This window comes from Manis pentadactyla, chromosome 3 (genome assembly GCF_030020395.1).
Source record: "Manis pentadactyla isolate mManPen7 chromosome 3, mManPen7.hap1, whole genome shotgun sequence".
Classification (NCBI taxonomy): Eukaryota; Metazoa; Chordata; class Mammalia; order Pholidota; family Manidae; genus Manis; species Manis pentadactyla.
Genome location: NC_080021.1, coordinates 42,153,454 through 42,174,508, shown reverse-complemented (window position 1 = coordinate 42,174,508; position 21,055 = coordinate 42,153,454). Strand labels below are relative to the sequence as shown.

General features: G+C 38.9%; 1 protein-coding gene across 2 annotated transcripts in view; it reads left to right on the top strand.

Moving 5' to 3' along the window:
- The window catches only part of MATN2 (matrilin 2), a 129,476-nt gene that overhangs the window by 79,697 nt on the left and 28,724 nt on the right, over positions 1-21,055 (top strand). For both annotated transcript variants that reach the window (XM_036875696.2, XM_036875687.2), the window contains exons 6-7: positions 981-1,103; positions 14,733-14,855. In XM_036875696.2, coding sequence (XP_036731591.1) covers positions 981-1,103; positions 14,733-14,855 — 246 coding nt within the window. The remainder of the gene's footprint in view (positions 1-980; positions 1,104-14,732; positions 14,856-21,055) is intronic.

Here is a 21,055-nt window from a genome sequence, read left to right as displayed (position 1 = left end):
CTCTCTGCTGCAGCCACCAAGGCCTCGCTGCTGCTCTAGCCCCGGATGCTTCCTCCCAGAAACGCTCATGGCTTGTATCTCATTCAAGACTCAGCCAACTGCCACCTTCTCAGCGAGGCCTTTCCTGACCTTTTCTGTTACCCCACACCCTTCTTCCCACATCCCCACTGTCTCTATTCTTTTTTGCTATTTTATGTTTCTCCAGAATACTCTCCACCTTCTAAAAGACTATGTTACATACTTATTTATTTTATTTTTTTGTCCACTTTCACCATCCAAATGGAAGTTCCTCAAGGACTGGAATGTTTGTCTGTAATTATTTGCTCCATCCTTAGCACCTAAAATAGGGCCAGGCCTGGAGTAGGTGTTCAGTAAATATTTGTAGAACTAATGAGAAATAGGCCAGTGCATTTTCTCATAAATTACTAAATCATTTCCTCTTATTAAATGTTCATCTTATTTTCCAGAATTTATTTGTCAGTGTAAATAATGCTGCTATAAATAGCTTAGTCCATAGTTAATTTCTCCTTTTTTCAATTATTTCTTTGGGTCACATTCCCAGAGTGAACATTGTCATATTTCCTTCCAAAAGGATTTTTGTCAATTTATAATGCCACCGCCATTAATAACTCTGACTCTGTTTCCACACTGCCTTGCCACCACTGGGTTCTGTCTTTATTTTTGCAGTTTAATAGGTGTAAGTATGCCTTGTGACTGTTTTGATTTGCATTTATTTACCTTTTTACAGTTTTTTTATATGTTCTTTGTTTATCTTCTGATATAAATTGCCTGATTTAGACGATCCCTGATTTTACTTGTTTCTGGGAGGAAGGCCTTGGAGTCATATTTATTTATCCATATTCTTTTTTGGGTAACAGTGTTAATCCTTATTTATATTTGCTACAAGTGGGCTTCTGTTATACCATTCCCTTTACCTCTGTCTGTGTTTCTGCTTAAACTCTGTGTTTTAATTTTTCCAGCTGTGGACTACTGTGCCTCAGAAAACCATGGATGTGAACACGAGTGTGTAAATGCTGACAACTCTTACTTTTGCCAGTGCCCTAAAGGATTTGCTCTTAACCCAGATAAAAAAACATGCACAAGTAAGTTATGCACCCAGTAATTTTTTTCTTGATGCTATTGCTATGGTCACTGTGGCCATGGAAATCTCCCAAGCATAGGATCATGTGCTAGGGTTCTAAAACCTTCTGCCCCTATTCCTCCTTTGTCAGGCCTTTCTTAACTTGTCCTGAGGCCATAGCCCATTCTGTCTCAATGTCACCCTTCGGGGCATTTGATGAAAGCATGTTTCCTCCGAGACCGCATGTGGGAGTGTCTTCCGGCATCTGCTGAGTGTGCTATCATACCATCTTACTCCGTGCTGGCTCGGCGGGACTGTGCCCATCGGTATTAACAGGGCTTAAGAAATACTTTCACTGAAACTTTGTGGCTTGCGGGCGTCAGCTCTGACTCCACACAAGTACAGGAAAATCGCTGATCCTAAAGGAGTTGAATAAGGGCGGGGGTGGGGGTGAGGGTGTGGAAGATGGTTTGCAGAGAATTGCTCATTTTTTGTTTAAGCTATTTTGTTCTATTTGATTTTAACTATACACATAAAAATCAGAAATAATTTGAGATCCAGAAATCTCACCCTAAAAACTTATAAGCAAAAGGGATCACTAGTTTTGCAAAAGGAGTCCACAAACATTCCTTTAAATGTAAAGGTATGTCAGAGCACTTAAGGGATTGTGTATGGACTGTTATCATCCTTTAGAGAAGTTCACTTAAGAGATGCTTGTTTTTAAAGTATTAGCTCCCAGTCTTTTAAAAAGTGAAGTTTAATAGCAGTTTAGAATAAATCATCTCTAAAACATACATCAATAAAAAAATAGGACTTTAATTCATAAAAAGCTCATGTAACCACAACCTTTCTAAAATCACCTACTATTTAAAGCAGGCTATCCCTGCTTTTTTAAAGCACTTCCTTCCCCAAACTCCCGAAACATAAACTTGCTTTTCAATCCCTAAATATCAACAGCTTATGAACACCAGAACTGGAGGCTGGAATGTGGAATGTGGAACTACAAGGGACACACTAAGTTAAAAAAAAAACAAACGTTTCTGGAGCTCTAACCATGTGCTGACAGCAATGAATAAGGCAAGGTCCTTGCTAGAGAAGAAGCTATCTTGGCTGAATCTTAAAGGCTCAGGATCGAGTACCAAGGAGGAGGAAAGATGTGCAAAGATAAGAACCCAGCACATGACTGGCACACACGTTTACTGAGAGAATAAGTGAATGGCTCTGTTCCTAGTCTCCCTTCCTTCCTGAATAGTCTAAGCTACAAACCAGCAGCCTGGGCTGTGGTAATGGCTGGGGAATTGTGGTTGCTGGGCTGATGAGTCAGTTTTCTCCATCAGAGGGGAGGCTTTGCGCTGCCAAGGGGCAGCCTTGGCCTCCTTCTGATCCCAGCTCCTCTGCTTTTTTGCTAGATGAGCTTGGGCAAGTTATTTATGCCTCAGTTTCCTCAAATGTAAGAGGGCATGATAACACTGCCTACTTCATAGCACTGCCTTGAAAAGCAAATGAGATAATCCATATAAACCACTTAGCAGTTTGCCTGGAGCTGAGCAAGTTTCTTAAAGGGATAATATTGGCTTCAAAAACTTTACACTGGTTTTTATTGAACATATACAATATACTGAGGTTTAATAGAGCATAAAATATTTGAGACTTGGCCCCAGGCTTCCACTGGAAGCTGGCTGGGGACACAAGTCACACACAGCAGCTCAGTCAACCATGCAAGGTTTGTATGCCTGGAGCTCACAGTGTGATACAGACAAGACCCACAGTGGAAGTTAAGGGAAGGAGGTCTGTTGGGTTAGAACAGGTGGGGGGCTGCTGCCTCCCTGGGCTGAAGCCTGGAGGAAAATACATATCCCATCCAGTCTACAGAAGTCTCTCCCCAACTGGGCTCACCTGATTTCCACCCCCAGGCCAGTTCCCAGAACCTCCCCCTCCCCCATACTGTGGCTCAGTACATCTCCTCTCCTAGAATCTCTTAGAACATGGAGAATGACAAGCCCTAGGGTGGTTCAGGCAAGAAGTCCATGGAAGTAGACACTGCAGTGTGGGGGCACTGGGAGAGCAGGTCTGGCTGGAGTCAGGGGAGGCGTTGGTCCAGCTGTGAGGTTTTATCAACTAGGCACTGAGCCCAGCCGTTCGGCTGTCTCTGGTTCCTGTCAGAATCAAGACCCAGAAGTGGGCCACTCCAATATGTGGGCTGAGAAGAGTACTGGGCGCTTAGAGGGTCTGGGCAGGCAGCAGCAGGGAGATGTGTCCCTACAAGGAGGGCCCCCTCCTGCCGTGCTTGGGAGCAGCCCTGAGGGGGGACTGCCTGGAGGAAGGATATGCCAGAGTGGTCTGACACTGACGCTGTGAGAGTGGGAGCAAGGTGGAGTGCGGCTGTAGAAGCCAAGACACTTGGGGGTGCTCCAGATCTGCGGCAGGGATGAGAATGAGAACTGAGAACTAGGGACCCATCTGAGGGACAGAAACAAAGGATGGAGGTAGAAGCTCTGAATCAAGTCTGGTGTCTCATTAGAAATTAATGACACATCACATCGCCATCCAGCCAAGCCAGCCTGGGTGCCACTGTGATGTTGGGAGATTAAAATAAATTTTTCTCCACTTCATATAAACTTGCAAAAACATGAAATAAAATAAAAGCTACTCAGTTCTTTAAATTTCAGTGTCTACTGTTAACCAAAAGTATATTTGAAAGCTAATCCAATTAGTAAGTGTGCAATTATTGTCTAACAAAGATAGACTAGCCAATATAAAATACCAAGCATTAATTTATGATTAAGCCAAAATATATACAATAGAACTTTATTTCCTGAAGAAGAATATAATTAAAAATATATAAGTAGTGTTCAAAAGACCACAACCTTTTTTATCAATTCCTTATCCTAAAGCAACCCATCCAAATTTATCTGAATATTTTCTAGAGGGGAGAAGGGTAAAAACATGTAGGTGCCATCAATTTGCAAAATATTGGCAACATGTTTTTATTGTGGCAAAATATGCATAATATAAAATTTACCATTGTACCCATTTTTGAGAGTATAGTTCAGTGGCATTAAGTACTTTCATGCACTTATGCAACCATCACCACCATCCATCCCCAGAATGTTTTCATCTCCCCAAACTGAAACTCTGTACCCATTAAACAATAACATCCCATTCTTCCCTTCTCCCCCTAGTCCTTGGCAACCACCATTCTATTTTCCCTGTGTGTGAATATTACTACTCTAGGGACCTCATATAAGTGGAGTCATACAATATTTGTCCTTTTGTGATTGGCTTATTTCACTTACCATAATGTGTTCAAGATTCATCCATGTTGTAGTATGTGTCTAGGTTTCTTTCCTCTTGAAGGCCAAATAATATTCCATTGCATGTGTGTACTATGTCTTGTTTATCTCTTCAATAGGCACTTGGGTTGCTTCCACATTTTGGCTCTTGTGAGTCATGCTGCTATGAACATGTGTGTACAACTATCTGTTGAAGTCCCAGCTTTCAGTTCTTTTGGATATATACTAAAAGTGGAATTGCTGGATCACATAGTGGAAGACTTTTTGAGGTCTATATGAAACAGTTAGCCTTTGGCCAGGCACAAGAATATTCTCAGGTGTTCTGGGTCTTTTCATGGGATAGAGGACTTCAGGCCACTGGACAGGGATTCATGTCTTTGGTATCAAGAAGGCTGTGTGTTTCATGTCTAATGCTTAATCATCTAATACCTGTAATGATGACTAAAGACAACTGTGGACATCATATTTGGCATTTGCTGTTTATTACTTACTGACTTTGAGATCACTATACTTATTATTTTTCAGACTCCATTGATAGGTCAGTTGACATTTCCGTTCTTATTTTTCAAGTAGGAATGCTTTTCACAGAGTAAAGTACTAAATGAATATTTGTATTTGCTTTAAAAATGAAACTGAAAAAGGGAATGATTTTATACTGAATCAGCAATAGGAGAAACAGAAGGTACGGGTTTTGGGTTTCCTAGCCAGCTCATTGTTAACCTTGTGAGCCCTACTCTCTTCCTATAGCCTGCAATATGCCACTTACTTTTGTGAGACCTGTGTGCATGAATCAAAGTCTCTCAGTTGTCAGGGACTTTAAAGTTCGATGTAGTTCTAGCCCAACCACCCATCCTATAACATCCCTACTGTGCCATCTTCCAGTCTGAATATACCCACTGACACTTATTACACCCCATGCAGTGCATTCCATTCCACTTTGTACAGCTGTGACTCTTAGACAGATCCCTGTCTGCTTCTTGTACTTTGAGACCAACAAAACAAATTATGCGTCTTGCATTTTTTTGTTTACTAAGAATGAGTCATATCAAAATAACTTAATTTCATTTAGTAGACTAGCCAGACATGGAAAATGTGGTAGGAACTATCTAGACTTTAGTAAACATTCAACCAATTTGCTAATGAGAGGCCTGTGCTCTGTGCCTCAGACAGAGTAATGTGTGCTGGATGAAAAGGATAATGGGTTGGGTCTGTAATGGGCTGGATGTCTGTATCCAGAAGATGTCAACTGCTGAGCTCAGATCCTTCTGGAGGGAGGTTTTTAAGCAGCCTGACTGGAAGAAACCTCAAGCAGGGTGTGAGAACTGTCTTCTATTCTTAGTGACCTCTTGTTGGTTCTTAGTAGTCGATATTTATAGACCTAAACCTTCAGAATGCACTCCATTAACAATAATCACTTATTCATTCAACAAATATTTGTTGAGAACCTATTATGTGCCACATACTGTTGTAGACACTAGGCATACAGAGGTAAATAAAACAGACCAAAAGGCCTCTGTCCATATGGAGCTTATATTCTAGAGCAGAGTAAGGGAATTCTAGAGGTCTTATCAAAGACTTGAAGGAGGTAAGAGAAAGAGGAGACTTTTGAAACAGAGGAAAGAGCACCAGTACAAAGGCTCTGAGGCAGGAACTGTGAAGCCTGGCAATTTGAGGGAAAACAAAGAAGGCCGTATGACTAGAACAGAGTGAGAGACAGTGATACAGTCCATAGAGCATACAGCCTGCCCTTTCCATAGTCATACATTTGCTTCCTAGCTCCCCAAATTCCAGCCATACCTGTGAGCTCATAGTCACTCCATCTATCAAGATTCTAAACTGGCTTTGTTTTTGCCTGTACTTTGCCTTAGGATATAGACATCAGAAATTATACATATTGTTCCCAGTAATGTTCCTGGTTATTTTCTTCTCCAAATTACTGGGCATCTCCTACATTGTTCTTTTTTCTATTTTATTTCTGCTGTTTTCCATGGCAACTAGTTTCATAATTATGAATGTTTATATTTATTTTAGTACTATTTATTTTAGTACTATTTTAGTACTTTCTCACACAAAACTGGATCATATAGAAATGAAGTTGTATAACATGCAATAATCTATAATTGCAGCATCCAAAGATAACCGTTAATACTGATTTGTTACATTTCTCTCCATATGCATATATATTTTTTTATGCATATGTATATATTTTTAGAGTTGAGATCATACAGTCTAACATTAAATCATGAGCATTTTTATATGTCATTTAAACTTTATCAAAAACATTTTAATTTCTGCATGATATTCTATCATATATGTATGTCACAATTTGTTCAACAGGTTTTCTTCTGGCTGTTCAAATTGTATTATGATAAATATCCTTGCACATAAATCTTTGCATTTCTGATCACTTCCTTAGAAATAAAACATAAAAGGAAATTTATTAAGTCAAAGCTATTAACATTTTTAAGACATTTGGTGTATACTGCAAAATTATTTTCCAAAAACTTTGTACCACTCTATACTCTACCGTAAGTGTTTGAGGTGTCAATTTTAACATTTTTTGCTAACTTGCTAGAAGAAAATTTTCTTTCTTTCTTTCTTTCTTTCTTTCTTTCTTTCTTTCTTTCTTTCTTTCTTTCTTTCTTTCTTTCTTTCTTTCTTTCTTTCTTTCTTTCTTTCTTTCTCTCTCTCTCTCTCTCTCTCTCTCTCTCTCTCTCTCTCTCTCTCTCTCTCTTCTTTTTTTAATTTTGTTATCATTAATCTACAATTACATGAAGAACATTATGTTTACTAGGCTCCCCCCTTCACCAAGTCCCCGCCCCCACACCCCATTACAGTCACTGTACATCAGCATACTAAGATGCTGTAGAATCACTACTTGTCTTCACTGTGTTGCACAGCCCTCCCCATGCCCCCCCCTACATTATACATGCTAATCGTAAGGCCCCCTTTCTTTTTCCCCACCCTTATCCCTCCCTTCCCACCCATCCTCCCCAGTCCCTTTCCCTTTGGTAACTGTTAGTCCATTCTTGGGTTCTGCGATTCTGCTGCTGATTTGTTCCTTCAGTTTTCCTTTGTTCTTATTCTACACATATGAGTGAAATCATTTGGTACTTGTCTTTCTCCGCCTGGCTTATTTCACTGAGCATAATACCCTCTACTCCATCCATGTTGTTGCAAATGGTAGGATTTGTTTTCTTCTTATGGCTGAATAATATTCCATTGTGTATATGTACCACATCTTTATCCATTCATCTCCTGATGGATGCTTAGGTTGCTTCCATTTCTTGGCTATTGTAAATAGTGCTGTGATAAACACAGGGGTGCATCTGTCTTTTTCAAACTGGGCTGCTGCATTCTTAGGGTAACTTCCTAGAAGTGGAATTCCTGGGTCAAATGGTATGTCTATTTTGAGCTTTTTGAGGAACCTCCATACTGCTTTCCACAATGGTTGAACTAATTTACACTCCCACCAGCAGTGTAGTAGGGTTCCCCTTACTCCACATCCTTGCCAACATTTGTTGTTGTTTGTCTTTTGGATGGTGGCCATCCTTACTGGTGTGAGTTGATATCTCATTGGGGTTTTAATTTGCATTTCTCTGATAACTAGCGATGTGGAGCATCTTTTCATGTGTCTGTTGGCCATCTGAATTTCTTCATTGGAGAACTGTCTGTTCAGCTCCTCTGCCCACTTTTTAATTGGATTATTTGCTTTTTGTTTGTTGAGGTGCATGAGCTGTTTATATATTTTGGATGTCAACTCTTTATTGGATCTGTCATTTATGAATATATTCTCCCATATCATTTCTTTATTTATTATCATGCCTTAAATTATCTTTCTTCATAAAATTATGTAATGTATATTTATCCAATTTATGAATATAATTTGTTGATATTGTTTTTTCATTAATGAACACTATAAGAGATTATAAGTGACTCCTATAAGCTCCATGTGGTAGAGGACTGTAACTTTTTACCCACTGCTGCTCCCAGTGTCTGGCCCATAGTGGATGTTCAGGGAATATATGTTGAGCTAGTTATTGGTGTAATTATTCAAAAGAAAGACAAGAATAAATACCTGGACTGAAATTTTAAAAATAGAAAAAAACCAATGGAGAAAACTGGTAAACCAAAAGGTGTTTTTGAGATCAATGAAACTGATGAAACTCTCTCCAGATTGGTCAGGGGAATAAGAGAGAAAAGTCTTGGTACAAATTACCAAAATCAGAAATGAAAGAATGAACATCAGTATAGATCCTACAAACACTGAAAGGATAAGGCAAAATAATAAATAAATTTATACCAATAACTTCAGCAACTTAGATTAAATGGGCAAATTCCTTGAAAGACACAACTCTAAAGTTAACTCAAGAAGAAATAGATCATCTAAAAAGACCTTTATGTATTCAAAGAAATTGAACTTGTATTTATAAGCTTTCCCACAAAGAAAACTCCAAGCCTATCAACTTACTTTATAAGGCCAGAATTACCCTGATACCAAACCCAGAAAAAGACATTACAAGAAAAGAAAACTACACACAAATATCCCTCATGAAATATATGCAAAAGTTATTTAAGTATTTTTAGCAATCAAATCCCACAATATGTAAAAATGGTAAGACATTATAACCAAGTGTGATTTATCACAGGAATTCAGGGTTGGTTTAACATTCAATACTTCATAAATATAATTCACAATATTAACATACTAAAAAGCAGAAACCATATGATCCAACTCAAAAGACACTGAAAGAGCATTAGACAAGGCCTGGTATTCATTTATGATTTAAAAAAACAACCTGTCAGTAAAGTAGGACTGAAGAGCACTGTCTCAACCTGATAAAATGCATTGATGAAAAAAAACATCAGCTAATATCATACTTAATGATGGGACACAATATATTTTCCTTATAAGGTCAGGAACAAAGCAAGATACCCACTCTCACCACTTCTGTTTAGCATTGTATTGTAGATTCTATCTATTACAATAAGGAAGAAAAAAGATAAAAGAATGAAATATGGGAAAGCAAGAACTGGAAAGCAAGAATTCAAACCATTTTTAGTAACAGACAATATGGTCATCTATGTAGAAAATCCAACAGAATCTACAAAAAAGCTATTAGAACTATTAAGTGAGTTCAACAAGGTTGCAGGATACAAGGTCAATATATAGAAGTCAACTTTTTAATATACTTTCAATGGAAAATAAAACATTAAAATTAAAAAATGCCATTTATAATAGCAACAAAAATATGTAATACCTAGGCATAAATTTGTCAAAGGAAGTGAAAGACCTGTACACTGAAAGTTGCAAAACACTGCTAAGGGAAGCTAAAGAAGACAACAATAGGTATATCATGTTCTTGAATCAGTATTGGTAAATGTCCTTTCTAAATTAATAAATAGGTCAGTGAAATATCTATCATAATCTTAGCATTCATTTTTGTTTAAATTGATAAGCTGATTCTAAAAGATGTGTGGAAATGCTAAGACAGTGAAATTTGAAAAAGATGCAGAAAGTTGGAGGACTTAAACTACTGATTTTTCACATTAATTATAAGGCAACAATAATCAAGACACTGTGGTACTGGTGTAAAGATGAGCATGTAGATCAAAGGAACAGAATAGAATCCAGAAAAGACCCCCATATATCTGGTGAAATGATTTTCAACAAAGGTACCACAGCAATTCATGGGGAGAAGGATAATGTCTTTAATAAATGATGCTCCAACAACTCTGGATTGCCATATGCCAAAAAAAGGGAACTTGGCCCTTACCTCACACCACATACAAAAATTAACTTGAAGTGGATTTTAAGCTTAAATGCAAGAGCAAAAACTATAAAAATTCTAGAAGAAAACAGAAGGAAGATGTTAGTGACCTTGAGTTTGGAAAAGTCTTACTTGGACTCAAAATCACCAACTATAAAAATAAAAAATGAACAAATTGAATTTCATCAAAATTAAAACTTTTGTTCTTTAAAAGACAACTGTTTTTTAATTGAAGTACTGTTGATATACAATCTTATATTGGTTTCAAATACACAAAGCAGAGTTTCAACAGTTACCCATATTATTAAATCCTCACTCCAACTACTGCAGTTACTATCTGAAAAGACAACTATTAATAAAATGCAGAGGCAAGCCACAGACTGGGAAAAAATATTTGCAAAATGTATATCCAACAAAAGATTTGCATTTAGTATATGTAAAGAACTCCTAAAACTTAATGGTAAGGAAACAACCCAATAAAAGTGGGCAAAAAATCTGAATAAACACTTCACCAAAGGAGATATAGTGATGGCAAATAAGCATATGAAAATATATTCAACAGTATTAGTCATTAGGGGAATGCAAAATAAAACCACAATGAGATAACCACTATATACCTAATGGAATGGCTAAAGTTATCAAGTGTTGGTGACAGTGTGGAGCGACTGGAAGTCTGATAAAGTGCTGGTGGGAATGTTTAAGAAATTAAGTGCATATTTACCACATGAACCAGCCATTCTACTTCAAGGTGTTTACTCAAGAAAAGTGAAAGCATATGTCTACACAAAGACTTCCACGTGAATGTCATTGCTGCTTTATTTGTGATGGCCCTAAACTGGAAACAACTCAAATCCCATGAATAGGTAAATGGATACATTTGAAATACTACTCCACATAAAAAAGAACAAACTATTGACATCACATGAACACGGATGAATCTCAAAATAATTATGATGAATGAAATAAGTCAGACTGCCCCCCACCTAATTCTATGTAATTCCATTTTTATAAAATTCTGGAGAACACAAACTAACTTATCTCAACAGATAGAAAATTAATGGTTATTTGGAGCCAGAGGGAGTCGGGTAGAATGAACTTCAAAGGGACACAAGGCAACTTGAGAGTAATGCAAAAGGTCATTATCTTGATTGTGGTGATGGTTTCATGGAAACATACATATGTCAAAACTCATCAAATTGGTCATCTTAAGCATGTGCAGTTTGTTTTTGTCAACTGTGTCTCAATACAACTGAAAACAAGTAGGGGAGGCTGTGTTATTAAAAAATGTTAATGTCATAAAACACAAAGAGAGGCTGTGGGAGAGTTGTGGACTATTGGTACTGAGTAGAACACTGTGACGATACAACTGTTTTGTATCTGCACCATGCACTACAGTAGTGAGAAGCTACTATGGCTCTTGAACACTTGAGATGTGGCCAGTGCAACTGAGGAACTGAACTTTTAATTTTAATTAATTTTAATCTATTCTAATTTAAATGGCCACATTAGATGGCATAATTCTAGATTAAAGGAGGCTAAGAATATATGTAAACTAAATATAATCTCTGCCCTCATACTGGATCCTGTACTAGAGGATGAAAAATGCTATAAAGAACATTATCAGATCAGTTGACAAGACTAGAATATGGATGGATTAAATAAAAGTATTGCATCAATATAAATTTATGAAGTTTATAGATACACTGTGGTTATATAAAATAATATGCCCTCCTCTTCGGAAGCCTGCACTTTATTTAAGGAAAAACTACTATAATGTATGTAATTTACCCTTCAATATTTCAGAGAGATGAGCAAATGATAAAACAAATGGGGTAAAATGTTAGCAATAGGTGAATCTGGGTAGAGAGTATGTAGGTGTTTCTTGTACCTATATATAGGTACCTATATACTTGTGTTTCTATCTTTGCAACTTATTGTACATTTGAAATCACTTCCAAATTAAATGTTTTTAAAAAATATCTTTATATGTGATTATGGTATTTAAGTTATATATATATATATATATATTTTTTTTATTTTGGTATCAATACACAATCACATGAGCAACATTGTGGTTACTAGATTCCCCCCATTATCAAGTCCCCCCAACATACCCCATTACAGTCACTGTCCATCAGCATAGTGAGATGCTATAGAATCACTACTTGTCTTCTCTGTGTTGTATTGCCTTCCCTGTGCCCCCCCTATGTTATGTGTGCTAACTGTAATGCCTCTTATTCCCCTTATCCCTCCCTTCCCACCCACCCTCCCCAGTACCTTTCCCTTTGGTAACTGTTAGTCCATTCTTGGGTTCTGTGAGTCTGCTGCTGTTTTGTTCCTTCAGTTTTTGCTTTGTTCTTATACTCCACAGATGAGTGAAATCATCTGGTACTTCTCTTTCTCTGCCTGGCTTATTTCACTGAGTATAATACCCTCTAGCTCCATCCATGTTGTTGCAAATGGTAGGATTTGTCTTCTTCTTATGGCTGAATAATAATTCATTGTGTATATGTACCACATCTTCTTTATCCATTCATCTGATGGACACTTAGGTTGCTTCCATTTCTTGGCTATTGTAAATAGTGCTGCGATAAACACAGGGGTGCACATGTCTTTTTGAAATTGGGCTCCTGCATTCTTAGGGTAAATTCCTAGGAGTGGAATTCCTGGGTCAAATGGTATTTCTATTTTTAGTTTTTTGAGGAACCTCCAAATTGCTTTCCACAATGTTTGAACTAGTTTATATTCCCACCAGCAGTGTAGTAAGGTTCCCCTTTCTCTGCATCCTCTCCAGTATTTGTTTTTCCTAGTCTTTTCTATGTTGGCCATCCTAACTGGTGTGAAGTGATATCTCATTGTGGTTTTAATTTGCATTTCCCTGATAATCAGTGATGTGGAGCACCTTTTCATGTGTCTGTTGGCCATCTGAATTTCTTCTTTGGAGAAGTGTCTGTTCATATCCTCCACCCATTTTTTAATTGGGTTATTTGCGTTTTGGGTGTTAAGGCCTGTGAGTTCTTTATATATTTTGGATGTTAATCCCTTGTCAGATATGTCATTTACAAATACATTCTCCCATACTGTAGGATGCCTTTTTGTTCTGCTGATGGTGTCCTTTGCTGTGCAGAAGCTTTTCAGCATGATGTTGTCCCATTTGTTCATTTTTTATTTTGTTTCCCTTGCCCTAGGAGATGCATTCAGGAAAAAGTTGCTCATGTTTATATTCCGGAGATTTTTGCCTATGTTGTCTTCTAAGAGTTTATGGTTTCATGACTTAAGTTCAGGTCTTTGATCCATTTTGAGTTTACTTTTGTATATGGGGTTAGACAATAATCCTGTTTCATTCTCTTGTATGTAGCTGTCCAGTTTTCACTTACATATTTTTAAAGAGATCAAGTCTTTTAAGGCTATCTTCTGACATATTCATGGACAAAATAACATAATGCCTGATTTGCTTCAAAGTAATATGAAATCTAGTATGGGAGGTGGGAATATAGATGGAACAAGGTCAGCCATAGATGGATTCTCTTGAAGCTGAGTAATATATACATGGATTTAATATACTATTCTGTCCCTTTTCATATATGTTTAAAATTTCCGTGACTTGTTATAATTGGTACCTTCTCAATGTTTTTACTTTCAGGAATATTGTATTCAAGAGTATTTCTCTTACGTATTTTGTTTCCCTTGGTGTAGGCTGGGAGTTTTTCATTGATACCAAATTCTTCACTTTGAAAATGATAATACGTAGTTCACATGTTCCATAAGACAATAAAAATCCTTATCAAAACAAAAAGACTTGCAAGAGCCCATTAGTGACCAATTATTTCAAGCAATTTTAAACAATGCTTCCAAGTTGCTTCTATTATTGCATAATGCCTTTATCAGACCTTTCAATAGAGCAGTCTCTTTCCGTATCTGAAAATGCTTACAGAAGTAAAATCCTATTACAAAAAATTCCATTAAACTGTATTTTCTTAATATTTTGGTTTAAATTAATGTATACCTAGAGATCAGTTCTCTTGCTGTGAAACCTTGAGAAGAGTTAAGTGTGGATGAGTCCATTGATGTAACAAGGGCCATGTTTTGCACTCAGAATATCTCTGCCTTTCACTCTTAGGCCTTCTTTTCACCAGGATCTGATCTTGTATCCTCTTGTCTGGCTCAATGTTTGAGGAGTTTCAGTGGTTTGGAATTTGACTTTGGGAGGATTTCATTGTTTTAACTGCATAAATGCCATAAAACTTTCAGCTAAGCTCTCTCTTCCCATCCTATGTTATGATATACAACACTCTCACACTCTCATTTTAGTGGCTCTTTTATGAACCAAGACAAGGAAAGCATATTCACAAATTCATTTGTTGAATAAACATTTTGTAACATGCCAAGAAAGTCCTCTTACCAAGGGGTGGAGGTGGGGCATATCCCTAAACATGGAAATAGCTTCACTGAGAGATCAGTTCATGGCGTGAGTGCTTGGAATTATGGGAATTGATTTGTTTAGGAAAAATTAAGACTGAAATTCCCTTGGTTTTCCTATGCTAGATTAATTGTTTTGTTTGTCATTACGATTTTCTTTCTTTCCAGAGATAGATTACTGTGCCTCACCTTATCATGGATGTCAGCACGAGTGTGTTAACACAGATGACTCCTATTCATGCCGCTGCCTGAAAGGCTTTACCCTGAACCCAGATAAGAAAACCTGCAGAAGTAAGTTGCACTGGATGTTGGAGAAGGGTTTGCTCCACCAAATTCCCCACTAGTTTTCCTTTTCCTTGCAAATCTTAAGCAGGTTTACTTGTACTCAGCATTTGTGTTTACTGACAATATTCTGCCCTTCATTTTGCCTTTTATCTCACCTGATCCTGTGATGGGCTTATTTTTAGAGATAATACATGGGGTCTCCACATTAGAACCATTTAACAAAGTCAAGGCCAGAACTGAATCTCCCACCTATCTGAAATGAAAGTGCACTCTCCCTCCTCTGTAACCCTCTACATGTGCTTAGGACTTTGAGAAAGAAAAGGCTAGGCCCAGAGACAGGAGGTAAAAGAAGCTGTTTTCTTCTAGTCCTACAAGATAAGACATGTGATGGCTGCTGAAAGGGGGAAATTGCAGCTCTAAGTTCTTTGATATGAAGGAAGAAAAAATAATAAGACTCTGGGGCAACCCACAGCCATCAAGTGATAAATGGTGTCAGCAGGATGATATTAAGGATGTGCTGAGTGACTCAAATGCCTGTCATCTGGCACATCAAAGGGCTTGACTGGGGAAGCTAGAACATGGACCCCAAATGGAATCTCTTTAAACCAGACTGTTCCCTGAGAGACACTGGAATGGACAGTCCACAGGACACGGTTTCTTACGTTTTTGTCACCCTTGAATCCTCAGCGCCTCAAGGTTTGGCACATGTAGGTGAGATACAATACTTGTTGAAAGGATGAATGAGTAAATGCACCTCTCCGAGAGTCATCATCCTGGAAAAACTGAACTATTACCTGAATTACTCAATCTTGTTAGAAAGATGACCCTTTTAATGCATATGAAAATTGTGAGTTATTTAAAGAAGTATTCTCATAGTCAGCCAACACTTACGTAGACTTAATTTCTGTGTTCTCCTGACAATGTTATTTACAGAACTCTGGAGCTCCCATTTTTGGATATATTTTCTTATGTGCTCAATCACTCCCTTCTTCCTGGTAATCTGTACAGCAGTGCACTGCATTACAGGACTGAATTTTCAAAGGTTTGACTGTGTATCTCTTTTGCAAGGCACCATGGTCTATATAACTGAATCCAGACAAGCCACATTCTGCTTATAGCACATATTAACCTGCTCATTCTAATAGGGTTAAACCTTGTATGGTGGTAGATGGTTGCAGAGCCCATATTTTGAAACTGAGCCTCTTTTATAAAGTTAATTCCTTGCCTGCTTACACACCCTGGGAACATTTAAGCATTAAGTGGGAATTTAAACTGAGAACATTCAGAATGTGAAAATAATTAGATGGAATATTTTCCATTCAACCACACATGCATACAATATGTTGGAGGGCCAACTTTTCTGGCCTGGCCACTCCTTTCTGTGCTATTTACACCTGCTTCTAGGGGTGAGGGTCTGTGGTTGACTACACCCAGAGAAAATCACTCACAGGTGGACTCATATTTGTGGACCCAAAGCTCTTATGTGGGGCATAATTAGATCTGGTTCAACTCAGACACTCATTGTGGTTGCAAGCCTCGTGGCGTGTTACTAATGGAGGGAAAAGGACAAGTTAGGCTTGTGACCATCAGTGGAGGGGAATTTGCTCAAAGCTCTGCATCTCTTACCAATCAGCTAAGATTCCCTTAACCTTTGCTACTCCCTCCACATCCTGCCTGGAGAAACACTTGGAATAAAAGAAGAGTCCAAGGCAGTGCACACATCCTTATCAAGGGAGGAAGGAGGCCGAGAACAGAAAGGCGAGTGGAGCAGAAGTGACCATGTGCGAGTGGTCTGACCACCAGCAGCTGCCCACCACTAGGCCTGTTCACAGGCCATGGCCCAACCCAGAGTCCCTAACACATTCATATGCAGTCAATGATTATAGCTCCATTTCCTCTTTAGCCAGGTGCCCTACTTTTTCATCCAAGAAAAATGGAATTTGTTTCTAAAACCTGATGTCCTCATCAGCCCTTCTCCCAACATCCTGCCTCATCGTTACATTTTCCATTGTCTACTGCAAACCCAGCCCTTGACTCCTGAGGTCAGCCTCTTAGAGCTGCCCCTGACTTAATATTTGCACTTAGTTGATTATGGCAGACAGCTGTTAACAGAAATGAGTCCTCACTGTCTCTCTAGAGCATTATGTGAAAGAGGGAAGCAGAGAAATTGAGTTTAAAATCTGGAGTTTGTTTTAAGAGCATGAGGATCTTGAGAGCATTACAAACCTCAAACTTAAGGTATAGCCATTTACATTTTATAGGCATCTGATGGATGTGGACTATTTTCTATCTAATAAGAAATCTATTTTCAAAGGAATCTGATGTCATTAAACTGGAAAAAAAAAGTTCAAGGCAGAATCCTACTGAAGAAAAAATTCTTGGCCAGGATTTGTTCTTTCTCCTCATCTGGGCATAATTTCTTTTTCTGGAAAGTGCTGTCATCGATAAGGCATAAATTATTAAGGCGGTGGTGCAAAGTGCAGAAACTGGAATGGGCCTGGCGGTGTAGGCGGGGTCCCAGGGTAGAATCAGATGGGGGTATGACCTGTGTTCTGAGCCCTGGGATCGTGCTGGTACCACAGCTGGTGCTCCCTGAAGCTGGAGACCTCACGTTCTAAAGAGCTGCGGTGGGGTCCACAGGTTGGACTGAGCCGGGAGACGTGAGGGCCAGTCTTGGCAGTCATACTGGCCAGTCACTCGTACTGGCTGTGTGACCTTGGACAGGCTGCTTTACTTCTCTGGACCTGAATTTCTTAAACTGAAGGAACAAACTTCCTCCTTATCATTTTGTAGCCTGTCAAGTTTTTCTGAAACTTACTATCTGTGCTATTTAGTTGGCATTAAAATTTACTGTCTGGGGTCACTAATCTCTCATGTTTTTATGTCCTACCTTCTCAGTCTCCAGCTCCCTTGTGAGCTGGCACTCAAAAGTGCCATTTAATTTGTTACCTGGAAGTTTTTCCACTTGACCTCAAAAGGGTTTCCTGGGCATTCTGGGCTTTACCAGATAAAACTACATGCAAGCCTGGCCCATGGAGCATTTCACAGTTAGGAGACTGAACCAGACATGGCGTGCATAGTGGTACTCAATGAATACTGACTGAATAAGTGAGTGAATGACTATCTCAGTAACACACACTTGAAGAAAGCTGACTCAGGCATGTAAAGAGAAGGCAAAGATCTCCAGTTAACCCTCTGCTATAAGGAGCCATTTGGAGAAGAGTCATTTTTGAGTTGCCATTTGTCAGATAGGCTGAGTGATAATCTATTTAAAAATCTAGATGTTCTTCAGTTTCATTATTTTCTGTGTCAGTTTTTAAGGACAATGCTAGTTCCTTAAAATTTGTGGCAAAATGTACATAATAGAAAAATTGCCATGTTAACCCATGAGTGTATAGCTCATTTTAAGACATTAAGTACAGTCATATTATTATGCAGCCATCATCATCATCCAGTTCCAGAAATTTTTTATCTCCCCAAATTGAAACTCTTTACCCATTAAGCACTAACTCTCCTTGCACTCTTCTTGCCCCCAGCCCCTGGCAAGCACCATTCTACTTTCTGACTCAATGAATTTGCCTACTCTAGATACTTCATATAAGTGGAATTATACAATATTTGTCTTTTTGTGACTGACTTAGTTCCCTTAGCATAATGTCTTCAAGCTTTATCCATGTTGTAGCAGGTGTCAGATTTCCTTCCTCTTTAAGGCAGAATAATATTCCCATTGCACATAGGCAGTACTTCTTGTTTATCTGTTCATCTGTCAATGAACCCTTGAGTTGCTTCCCTCTTTTGGCTATTGTGAATCACGCTGCAACAAACATGTATATACAAGTATCTGTTCAAGTCCCTACTTTCAATTCTTTTGGGTATATACCCAGAAGTAGAATTGCCGGATCATATGGTAATTCTATGTTTAGTTTCTGAAGGCACTGTTTTCCATAGTGGCTGGCTTTTTAAATCAGCATTTCCTGAAGATAATTTCACCTTTCTCAGACGGTGTAATGAGTGATTCCTGTGGGTCCTACACTATGTGGCCCCAGTCTGTGGGGCCCTTTGTGTTCCACATCTCTGCTTGGGTGTTTGTCTGTATATGGCCAGTGTTTTAAAGCTGGGACTGTTTTTCTTCACTGAAGTCCTTTACTTGTTTTCTGGCATTCATTTCTGTTCTGCACAGGTAAGGTTGTTGATGAGCTTCAGGCTGCTGAACTCATCGTCCAGCTCCAGAGTGGTAATCTAGGCTGCAGGGAAGGGCTGGGAACTGTGACCCTCAACCCATTTCCTTGGCCATCAGGTGTCCCTGCAGACAGCAGCTGTCTACATGCTTTGAGCCCTAGGGGTCAGGTTAATTGGAAGAAGATATTTATTGGATTCCCCCAAGCTTTCCCATCTTTCTTGAGAAGGGATGGGCTGGGAACTGTGACCCTCAACCCATTTCTTTGGCCATCAGAGGGCCTATTTTTAGGACCAAATGAAATTCTAAAGCATTTAGCAGGTGCTTACAAAATGGCAGCATCTATGATTATCATCAGTAACTTTATTATTGGACTGCTTCTAATGATGCAGTCATTAGAAATACAAAAAAATGACATGGTCCCTGCCTGTGGAACTCACAGTCTGTGAATGGAATGTTCATTGAGACATGGCACAAAAAATACTATGTAAAAAAAAAAAAAGCTATGTGACCTTTGTGATGAATGCTATGAAAGAGAGAGGTCCTATAGAAAGAACTGACTTCGCCAGGGACATCACCAAGGAGATGGCGTTGTGCTGACTGTGAAAGAAGATGGGAAGATTAGGGCAGTGAGGACCCACTGAAGAAAGTGGGGGACATGTGTTTTGTCTTCTAGTTATTTGTATATGTAAGTCCTCTTAAATACTTTTTGGGTGGAGATATGATAAATAAAAACAAAATGTGTGCTTCCTCAATTTATTACTTCATGGTTTCAGATAATTGCCCCTGTATCAGTTAGGGTGCTTTATAGTCATGAGAAATAGAAAATCCAATTAATGGTATCTTAAGCCATTTATGGACATTTACTTTTTACTCAACACATGCAGAGGTGGTTGATCCCAGGGTTGGCTCAGGGAGTCAGTGATATTATCAAGAACCCAGGTTCTTTCTGTTCTTTCACTCTGCTAAAGCATGTTGACTTTTTATCCTCATGCTTGCTGCCTCATGGCTACAAGACAGTTGCTGTAGCTCCATGCACCATATCCTCATACTAGATCCAAAGACAGAAAGGAAACAGGGCAGAAAAAGGCATTGCTCTTCATACATCTTTGTCTCTTCATGGAGGAAAATCTTTCCTAGGGACCCCACTAACTTCGTATGTCTATTGGCCAGAACTAGGGTGTATTCCCATCTCTAGACTAATCTCTGACAAAGGAGAACATGGTTGCCACGCTGGCTTAGACTAGTTATGATTTATGCCTTGGGGATCAGGGTTCTAGTCCCAAGAAGATAGGGGACTGATTGTTGGCAAGGCAACCAACAGTGTCTGCCACATCCACAGGAAAAAGAACAAAGGAGTTAAACTGACCCAGCTCAGCCATGAGGTTGGCAGTGACCATTTTCCCCAATACCAGTCTCATAAAGGCCATCCATGAGCTCATTTTATTTCCTTTTGTAGTTCTCTATCTCCCCCCATAACCTGCTCTGTGTGGGGTCTTGTAGTTTTAGCATTTTCTACCAGGAAATGAAATTGCTATTTAGCTACTAGTTATGATGCCTCTTCGATCTCCAGCAGAAACACAGCTTGGGTGAAAATTACCATAGGGCAGAACTGCAGTCACCCGGGACAGCATCAGAGCTGTGTCTTCTCCAGTTTCTTGATATATGGATTCTATCGTGCTCTTACACAGAGCCAGATTAAGCCTTTGGACCCTTCTTAATGTAACTGCCATTTCCTCCCTCTCCTAAATAACTGGGTACCTTCAAGATCAGCAGTTGTTTATTCTGCCTTGTGATGTCCAATGTCATTGTCAGGTGTCACTGCAGACAGCAGCTGTCTACATGCTTTGAGCCCTAGGGGTCAGGTTAATTGGAAGAAGAGATTGATTGGATTCCCCCAAGCTTTCCCATCTTTCTTGAGAAGGGATGGGCTGGGAACTGTGACCCTCAACCCATTTCCTTGGCCATCAGAGGGCCAAAGACCCATGGTGGAGAAGCCAGAGGTACACTTCGGGTACCAGGTTCACTT